The sequence below is a fragment of the Culex pipiens genome, chromosome 2, assembly GCF_016801865.2.
Source record: "Culex pipiens pallens isolate TS chromosome 2, TS_CPP_V2, whole genome shotgun sequence".
NCBI classification, from domain to species: domain Eukaryota; kingdom Metazoa; phylum Arthropoda; class Insecta; order Diptera; family Culicidae; genus Culex; species Culex pipiens.
The window spans coordinates 9014879-9024274 of NC_068938.1; the positions used below are offsets into that span (position 1 = coordinate 9014879).

Here is a 9396-nt window from a genome sequence, read left to right on the forward strand (position 1 = left end):
GCTTTAACTAGGTTTTAGACACGCCATGCAACAACAATGTATATAAGCCAAAGGCCATTGACCCAATCATCACCTATTGACGCTCATTAAACCAGACCACCTAGTACACAACACGATGTCACTCTTTCTAATTGCTGAAATAATTGATTCTTAAATTATGCAGATTGCGCACTGACGTAGAGACATTCAGTAATCTGTCTGAGTGACACAACTTCCCATTCACAAACCAACCCAGTACAACTCTGCTCACAATACGATTCAGTTCCAAGATTTCCTATCATTTCTACGCTAAGAACAGTGCACAGAAAGTTTATTAGCATAAGTAATATCCACCCCGGTGTAGACGATCACGTCCGAAGGGTTGCGCAGCCTGACTAATTACCATACCCGACGGCGAGCGCGCGCGCACTCTCCGGTGAACGGTGTCACCCGGATTCAGCGCAAAACGCTGATCGAATATGATTTAATTAAACGAAACTGGCCTGGCTCGTGCGGCAAGCGTTGCGACAGCGATCAGTACGACACAGATCACAATGCTGGACGGATCAGCGTCGGCGAGCTTCGTTGGATGGTGTCTGCCGGCGATCGGGGTCGTCGCTTGCACCCTGTATCTGTACGCGAATCTCCAGGCTATCGCGCAGATGGTGTGGAGTATGGCTTTCAGGAGTCGAGTACCGCTGCGCGATCGCTACGGACCTTGGGCTGGTGCGTGAAGTCGACGGTAAGATCTTCCTGGAGCTGAGTTGGTTGTTTTTTGTGCAGTCATTACAGGATCTTCCGATGGTATCGGGAAGGAGTACGCGATCAACCTGGCTCGTGAGGGACTTAACCTGATACTGATCTCCAGGACGGGAGCGAAGCTAGCTCAACTTGCAGACAACATACGATCGCAGTACGATGTACAAGTCCGCTGGATCGCTGTGGACTTTGCCGAAGGCGATGAAGTGTACGATCGGATACAGAAAGAGCTAGCCAACGTTGATCTTGGAATTCTAGGTAACGATCACCACTAAAAGATCACCAATCATTACTCAACCTTCCAACCCCACAGTCAACAACGTTGGCATGCTACACGAACATCCGATCGCAATGGACGAACTCCCGCTGCAAGATCTGAAAGACACCTACAACGTCAACATGATGCCACTGATCCGTCTGACCTACATGCTTCTCCCAAGTTTGAAAGCTCGCCGCCGCGGGATGATCGTCAACGTAACGTCCGCTTCCGGATTCCTTCCAATCCCCTACCTGAACATGTACGCCGCCTCCAAGGCCTTCGTGACGAACTTCACGCTGGGTCTGAAGGAGGAAATCCGTGGCAGTGGCGTCGACTGTCAGCTGGTCTTCCCGATGTTTGTGGACACCAACCTGACCCAGCGGTGGCAGTCGACCAACATGTGGCAGTACCTGTGCTCGGCAAAGGTCGTGCCGTACTCGAAGATGGCCGTTTGGACAATCGGAAGGGTCTTTATCACGACCGGATACTGGCAGCATGGGATGTTGGTGAGTATTATAGCCATCAATCATTATTAATGTCGTCCTTCACAAAAATCTCCATAAAAAAAAGTTGCTGAAAAGCAGTTGCTGTCCAATCAGGGTTAAATCGAGCTTAATTCCTTAAAAAATATGTTCTGTATCAAAAATAATTATATCAGTGTTAGTTTAACAAAATTTGTGATGCTCAAAAGCACATAAAAATTAAAGTAATCTCTCATTAAAGAATTTGTTTATATCTTTCCAGATCGCCTTTTTCAGAACCTTTCCCAGATGGCTGGTAACCATTTTCATCGGAAAATTTATGAAATTCGTCAAAGCAACGCATTGTACAGAGTGATTGTTCAGAAGTGATGGTTTAAAATAAATTAGCTAGTAATTGTGTTAAGAAAACCGCAAGTCATGCTTTGCAAACGAAATCCCGTAACTTTATTAAATTGAGACATTTTGCCCCGCATGCTCTCCAACTTTTCCCCTGTGTTTTCCAAACAATCAGACAGCGTTTATTTACGTAACCAGTTAATCGGAGTGCTATCAGATGAGAATGCATCACGTTCACTCTCGGCTGGATGAACAATTCCGCAACCGGTCCTACGTTGACATTCCGCGCAACGCGTGCGGGATAAAATCAGCCACTTGCTTCCACTAGATGTCTCGATTGATCGTTTGACCCTCTGCTTCCCCCGTTTGAACGTTTTACCGGCACGACTAACCCTCAACGACCCTGCATACTAATCAGCAATTATTGATCTAACAACTAACCTCGGGTGTTTCAACCGCAGTTTGAAGTGCATTAGATTTTGCTGGTGCTGAACGCAATCCACTTTGAATCTTCCAGATTAGTGCACACAAGTAACTTTACCAAGATTGCCTTTTGTGACACTTTGCATGCTAAGGGGGTATTCAAATTTCATCTTGAAACATGTGGCTTAGGCTGGTAATTAAACGCAACTCTCCTTCGGCACGCGAAACGCAGTTTCCAATTAAAAATCTGTCTAACATAACCCTACCAAGTTGTGATGCAGCGTTCAACTGCTGATCCAACTTAAAGTACTACCGTGATTTTCGCAGCTCAACAGTTCAAGTGAAACAATGGTGGAGGTAGGGTTTGTGCTGGCTGCAGTTGGAGTCTGGGCAGGTGCGAATTTCCTCTATACGAGCGTCAAATCTGTTCTACAGATCATTTGGAGCGTTTGTTTTGGCGATCGAAGACCCCTTGCGGAACGTTATGGACCTTGGGCAGGTAATAATCTTTATTGGTGCCTTTCAGCGAAAGAACTTATCGTTTGATTCTTCTTCCAGTCGTTACGGGATCATCCGATGGTATCGGCAAAGAGTATGCCGTCAACCTAGCAAAATATGGTCTCAACGTTGTGCTAGTTTCAAGGACTGAATCGAAGCTAATCAATGTGAAGGAGGAGATCACTTCCCAGTACCCCGTCGAAGTCCGGATCGTCCCCATAGACTTTGCCCAAGGTCCATCCGTGTATCAAACCATCGAGAATGCCCTCGAAGGTCTGGACATCGGAATCCTCGTGAACAACGTCGGAATAGCTCACGATCATCCTCGTTACTTAGAAGAAATCCCCTGGTACCAAATCGAGCAAACCGTCTCCGTCAACCTCATCCCCACGGTCAACCTGGTCCACATGGTGCTCCCCCAAATGAAAACCCGACGCCGGGGCATGATCGTGAACGTAACCTCGGCGGCAGGCATTTTCCCAGTCCCGCTGGTCTCAACGTACGGTGCAACCAAACAGTTCCTGAACCGATTCTCCCAAGCGTTGCAAGCGGAACTCGACGGAACCGGCGTCGAGTGCCAGCTCGTTCATCCGATGTTTGTCGCGACCAGCCTGATCCAGCAGTGGGAATCGCTCGGCATTTACGGCATTCTGTCTGCACCGGTAGAACGGTACGGCAGGATGGCAGTTTGGACGATCGGGAAGGTCCGCGAGACTACCGGATATTGGGCGCATGGAGTGCAGCTGGTGCTGCTTAAGGTACCGCCGCTGGTTGTTCTGATGGCTATAACGGCTTACTTGTTTAGGTACCTGAGGGATATGAAAGTTAATGAGTTGGGAGCAAAATGAGAGGAAAACTACATGATTTGATAAAATAAAAAAATGCTAAATAATAAACGTTCCTTGTATCGACTGTTATAAGTGGTCTACAGCAAAAAATGCACTGAAAGAATAAGCCCTCGTAAGCTATGATTGATTTTTACAAATTATCTATATTTAATTGCATGCACATTATTAGAAAACTAAGCTTGGTGTTTTTGCATATGAGACATCTATGCGAATATGGACCCATTTTGAAGATTTTGAACGACTATACTGCCGTTCTACGTACAATTGTAGCACGTTTGAAAAAAGATAACTAAGAAAAATACTGTTTTTATTCAAAACATGTTGCCAATCTTTTTAACTTATCGAAAACCTTCAACTTGACTTGTATTATTTGACATTGCCAATGTTTTTTTTAATGACACTTTTTTGGGGTCAACTTTTGGTAGTGGTATGCATTTTTGTAGAATTCGTGACTATGACTCTAGGCATTTTTCACATGTTTAATTATTATCATTTCATTTTATACCAAAAAATGTGAAAATCAAGCAAAAAATAAAAAAGGAAATTTTTAAAAATATTAAAAAAAAATCTAAAAAGTCAAAAAGTTACGATAGGAGGTGGTAGATTAAGCCAATCAGCACAAACATAAACTCTACAAGATAAATGTAAATTAAAATAATATGAACAAATCTTGGGTTTTTATCAAAAATTGTTTTCAAAAGTTGCTCAAAATGTCATTCCTTATAAGAACATGTAACGCAAATTTTAGAACAAAAGATTTATATATTTTGCATTTTTATTTGCTTTTATGGAGCAAAAATCCAAAAATGTATGAACTACAAATCAAAGCATGCTATTTGAAGGGACTGAAAAATTAATTGACAGATGGAGCAATATTGATATCGAGAAGATCGACAGCCAGAGAGTCGACTGTATTATTGTACATATTTGAAAATCAATAATTTAAAAAATGGTCACGATTCATATAGATTTTGATGCAAACGGGACGCTTATAACATCAATTGTGGTGCATTTTATATCAATTTGTCGTACTGTTAATGCAAATCACATTACAGTCCTCCAGTTAATTTCTTCTCACGCGCATCGCCACTTCTAACGCACGACAGAGAATCAACAATTACCGACACTACCCCCCCCCCTGGGACGTGAGTACCCACCGATTATTCGACCCCGGCACAGGTTATCATCGCTGTACCTCGAGTGAGACTTAATCCAGGTAGTAATACTACCAGCCAGTTCCAGTACACCACTCAGTGACTGTTTGGCGGTGACGATGGACGCAGCAGCAAGTGCACTCTGGACATTTCTAACGCTGATCGGCGGGTACGCCCTGGCCGTGTGGTCGTACGAGACGTTCAACTCGGCAGTCGGGATCTGCTGGGGTCTGTGGCGGCAGTGTCGCGTTGGGGATGACTTTGTGAAGAGGTATGGCCAGTGGGCGGTCATTACCGGTGGATCGGATGGGATTGGACGGCAGTACGCGCTGTATTTGGCGAAAAAGGGATTGAATGTGGTGTTGGTTGCGATGGGGGACGAAAAGTTGAAGACCACTGCCCGGGAGATTGAGTCCAAATTTCCCGTGAAGGTGAAGCAAGTGCCGGTAAACTTTGCGCGTGGCTTTGAGGTGTACGATTACATTAAGAAAGAAATCGCTGACTTGGACATTGGAGTGCTGAGTGAGTAGAACACCCCTGGACGATCAAGGGTTAATAACATACCGGCAAGCTGAACTGGACTAACCTGTTGCATTCTACATTCCTTCCAACCTGTAGTAAACAACGTGGGCACGGGGCCCAAGTTCGCCGCCAACTTTGATTCGTTTCCACTCGAGCAGCACCACCAGCTGATCAACGTGAACGTCATAGCAGGCGTCGTCCTGAGTCATATCGCACTGCCCGGCATGAAACAGCGCGGCCGCGGACTCGTCGTCAACGTGTCCTCGGTGTTCGGGCTGACGGCAGTGCCTACTGTGCTCATGTACGGCGCCACCAAAGCGTTCGTGTACAGCTTCAGCGAGGCACTGCGCGAAGAGTTGAAGCCGTTCGGGGTCGAGTGTCAAACGGTCACGCCGCACTTTGTGGCGACCACGTTGACGGACACGTTCTCGCGCACGGTGCTGGGCCGGGTGATCTGCGTCAAGGTGGAAAACTACGGCCGGTTCCTCACGATGACGCTGGGGAAGACGCCGCAAACGACGGGCTATTGGGCGCACGCTTTGCTGGTAATAACGTCATATAATTTTATAAAAATGTTAAAATAATCAAGTTTAAATTTTAGGTCACTGTTCAAAAGCTGGTCCCCTTGGATATCATGCCCAAAATTTATCACAAATTAGGCGGATCGCTTTGGAGTGAAAAGAAGCTCAAGTCAGGATGATAAAATTCTTACTCGACAGTAAATAAAATAAAGACGCCCTACGGGGCAATGCATTTGTAAAACCTCTGATAGAGTAAATCACTGGAAAAAGTTTTTTTTCTTGATCTGAGAGTAAATTGCTAGCAATTACATCCATACAAACACAATGCTCGAACAGCGTACTTCTCCGTTATTAGTGAGATACAGATTGATCTGACCAAAGAGGTAGAAGGGCAAAGCGGTCAATGTTAAGGAAATTAATAGACATCTTGAACTAAATTTCATAAGCATTAAATAACACTAAAGTGAAAAGACGTTGCTAGTATTTTTCAAAGTTTATGACCATCGCTTTCAATTGATATTTGAAAACAATTTAATGCATTGAATTGATAATTTATTACTTTATTATTCGAATACTTTTGTATATTTTGAACGAATATATCTGAAAACATACACTAAAACCCCCGTTTACGCGCAGGCGTTACGCTTTTTATAACGTTGATTTCTCGAAAACAATGTAATTAGTTTTACATTCTTTTGAAAGCAATATGTAGATTTGCACAAGACGTATAAATTGCTTTAAAAATATTGCAAAAACTTTGCGTCGTTCCAGAGCAATCGACGAAATACAAAGCGTAACGCCTGAGCGTGTATGTATTGTAAATAATTTAGAAAACAAATGCTCAATTTATGATGCAGATTTCAAAACACAAAACAACACTAAATAGTGGAATAATATAATGACAGCCCAGACTCGATTATCCGATTATTTTTTTTGTGATTCACTTCGGATAATCAAATCACAAAAAAAATCCTTGTCTTTTTTTATTGTCGAATTTAAGTACACTGAAAAAAACCAATTCTCGAAATCGTGAATTAAATTCACGAATGCGAGAACCACGAATGAATATATTCACGTTTATGGTGCAAATGCATGAATAAATTCCTTCGTGGTTCTCACATTCGTGAACTTAATTCACGATTACGAGAATTGATTTTTTTCTGTGTATGACGCTTTAACCACCCTAAAGTGATTTAGATTTTTTTTAATTCAATATAGCGGCCAAAATGACGATTATAAAATTTTGAAGAAAGGCATTTGTTATTTTTTAAGGCAACCTTCAAATATTCGAACTTTGCATGATCGAAGCTTCGACTAATTGAGTCTGGAGTGTATGCTCAAATTTTAGCTTAGTTTGGTTTCTAAATTCTATTAAATTGCGTCATTATCTGACACTAACACTAACATCAGCTTTTCAAAAGTTTTAAAAATATTAAATTATTTGTTTTATTAAAAAAAAGTTTTCAAAACAATTTTAAATCAGTTTTTCTCAAACATTTAATAACATAAACTCAGATTTTCTAAAAATAAATAAATTGAAAATAAACCAACCTAGCAGCCTGCTTAACCCTAACCTCATCATCCCTACCAACAAAATCGTAACGCGAATTGCGCCAAGGCCTGCTCAGTTCACACCTGGCCATTACAATGGAAGCACTTGGGTTGATCCTGCAGCTCATCGGGGCCTATGCCCTAGCGATTTGGACGTACGAAACGTTCCGTTCGGTCTTCGGAATCTGCCGGGGACTCTTGCGACAGTGGCTTCGCGGCAAGGACGATTTGGTCAAGCGTTACGGCCAGTGGGCAGGTGAGCGAAGGTCGGTGGGGCGATTTCTGGGGAAAAGTTTAGGATTTTTGTTTTTTAGTTATCACCGGTGGATCCGATGGAATAGGTCGTCAGTATGCGTTGTTTCTTGCTGAGAGGGGGTTTAAGATTGTTATTGTGGCGATTCAGGATGATAAGCTTGTTGGTATAAAACGTGAACTGGAGTCCAAGTTTCAAACTGAGGTTAGAACAATTCCGGTTGACTTTTCAAAAGGATTTAAAGTCAAAGATCATATAGAGAAACAAATATCTAATTTAGATATTGGAATCTTGGGTAAGTTTTAAAGAAGATTTTGTACTTTTCAAAGCTAACATTCCGCATTCAGTCAACAACGTAGGCATTGGCACCCGGTTCGGCGCCTACTTCGACTCGTTTCCACTAGAACTGCATCGCAACCTTATCAACGTGAACATCGCAGCAGCCGTGCTGATGAGTTACATCGCACTGCCGGGTATGAAACGCCGAGGTCGCGGCCTACTCATCAACCTCAGCTCGGTGAGCGGACTCGCGCCCGTGCCGACTGTGACCGCGTACGGTGCCTCCAAGGCGTTCATCTACAGCTTTAGTGAGGCGTTACGGTTGGAACTGGCGCCGTTCGGGGTGGAGGTGCAAACCGTAACGCCGAACGTTGTGGCGACGCGTATGACGGAGAGCTTCTCGTTTGGAAGTTTCGGTAGCATTCTTAGCGTTCCGGTGGATACTTTTGGGAAGTTTTTGACGATGACCATTGGGAAGACTGGCTTGACTACCGGACATTGGAAGCATGGAATTGCGGTTAGATATGAAGATTATTTTTGAATTTCTTTACTCTAAGACACTTTATTTCAGGTAACGGTTCAAAATATGCTGCCAGAGAGCGTGTTAACAAAGTTGGGTCACAAGATCGGCCTATCAATATGGTGTGAAAGTAAAGCAAAGTAGAACCAACTCATCAGATAAGGCAACCCAGAACGGTACATCTCCCTGCCAAGCTTAATGTTCCGAATAAAGTGGGTTTAATCCAGTAACATATGCGCATAAATTTCGTGCTACAAACCCATCAAGCGATGTGTCCCTACCGAATTACCTAGCGTCATTCCCCCTCCCCGGAGTTGATGTCCCAGCCAATCTAGATCAATCTTCTCGTTTTGGCCCTCGCGGCGGCACCAGACGTCGACACAGTGGCGGCGTCGGTGAATATTACGACGATGATGATGATGATGAATATTTAGGCTACCTCATCTTCCATGGATCCAGCAGAATCTCTCACATCTCGCTCCTAGGTGCCACGAAACCCATTTCCATATACACATACGTGTTGCTGCCCCAGACTCCAGCACCTTACTCTGTTGAGGCTGGGCTTGTTGGGGAGCTACCAGATCCTCGGGAGCCCATTAAGCGTGGTGGTCTGTTTGGTTGATTTGGGTGTATTAAAGCTTTTGCTTGGGGCAAGATTCCACATCAAATGACATAATCAATAAAAAAAAACTCGACAATGTTTATGTTGATGTCAGAAAACGCATCAGTTTTGTCAAGGTATGATAGATTTGTACTAGCTGAACACGCTCCAATCAACATATTTGAATTTTAATGAATTCCCTGCCAGTAAAAATAAATGAAAACTACCCTCACAATGTAACATTTACAATTTTATGTAGTGGCATGAAATTCGACGACGATTGAGGCATGTTCAGGGAGCCCAAATCTATCATACCTTAGTGAAACTGAACCGTTTACTGACATCAAATTCGAAAATGTCGAGTTGTACTATTCAATTCGCAACTTGATCTGGAATCACTCTCCCAGCAGA

General features: G+C 43.5%; 4 protein-coding genes across 5 annotated transcripts; all 4 read left to right on the forward strand.

The window, feature by feature from the left end:
* Positions 1–58: 58 nt before the first annotated feature.
* On the forward strand, positions 59–1913 carry LOC120412656 (very-long-chain 3-oxoacyl-CoA reductase-like). 2 transcript variants are annotated; one of them, XM_039573215.2, is made up of 4 exons: positions 59–705; positions 763–996; positions 1052–1503; positions 1756–1913. In XM_039573215.2, the coding sequence occupies exons 1-4, from the start codon at positions 534–536 to the stop codon at positions 1846–1848; spliced, it is 951 nt and encodes a 316-aa protein (XP_039429149.1). In that variant the 5' UTR covers positions 59–533; the 3' UTR covers positions 1849–1913. The 2 variants fall into 2 exon arrangements, with proteins under 2 accessions (XP_039429149.1, XP_039429148.1); XM_039573214.2 differs by having other exon boundaries at positions 76–705; positions 1742–1913.
* A 146-nt stretch (positions 1914–2059) lies between these two features.
* LOC120412658 (very-long-chain 3-oxoacyl-CoA reductase-like) lies at positions 2060–3671 on the forward strand. The gene is made up of 2 exons (XM_039573217.2): positions 2060–2737; positions 2797–3671. The coding sequence occupies exons 1-2, from the start codon at positions 2587–2589 to the stop codon at positions 3582–3584; spliced, it is 939 nt and encodes a 312-aa protein (XP_039429151.1). The 5' UTR covers positions 2060–2586; the 3' UTR covers positions 3585–3671.
* Positions 3672–4813: 1142 nt separating this feature from the next.
* Positions 4814–6050, forward strand: LOC120412657 (very-long-chain 3-oxoacyl-CoA reductase-like). Its single transcript, XM_039573216.2, has 3 exons — positions 4814–5260; positions 5357–5805; positions 5862–6050. Exons 1-3 carry the CDS (start codon positions 4858–4860, stop codon positions 5958–5960), a joined length of 951 nt encoding a protein of 316 aa, XP_039429150.1. The 5' UTR covers positions 4814–4857; the 3' UTR covers positions 5961–6050.
* An 824-nt stretch (positions 6051–6874) lies between these two features.
* On the forward strand, positions 6875–8662 carry LOC120412695 (hydroxysteroid dehydrogenase-like protein 1). Its single transcript, XM_039573271.2, has 4 exons — positions 6875–7588; positions 7647–7880; positions 7933–8381; positions 8436–8662. The coding sequence occupies exons 1-4, from the start codon at positions 7429–7431 to the stop codon at positions 8526–8528; spliced, it is 936 nt and encodes a 311-aa protein (XP_039429205.1). The 5' UTR covers positions 6875–7428; the 3' UTR covers positions 8529–8662.
* Positions 8663–9396: the final 734 nt, after the last annotated feature.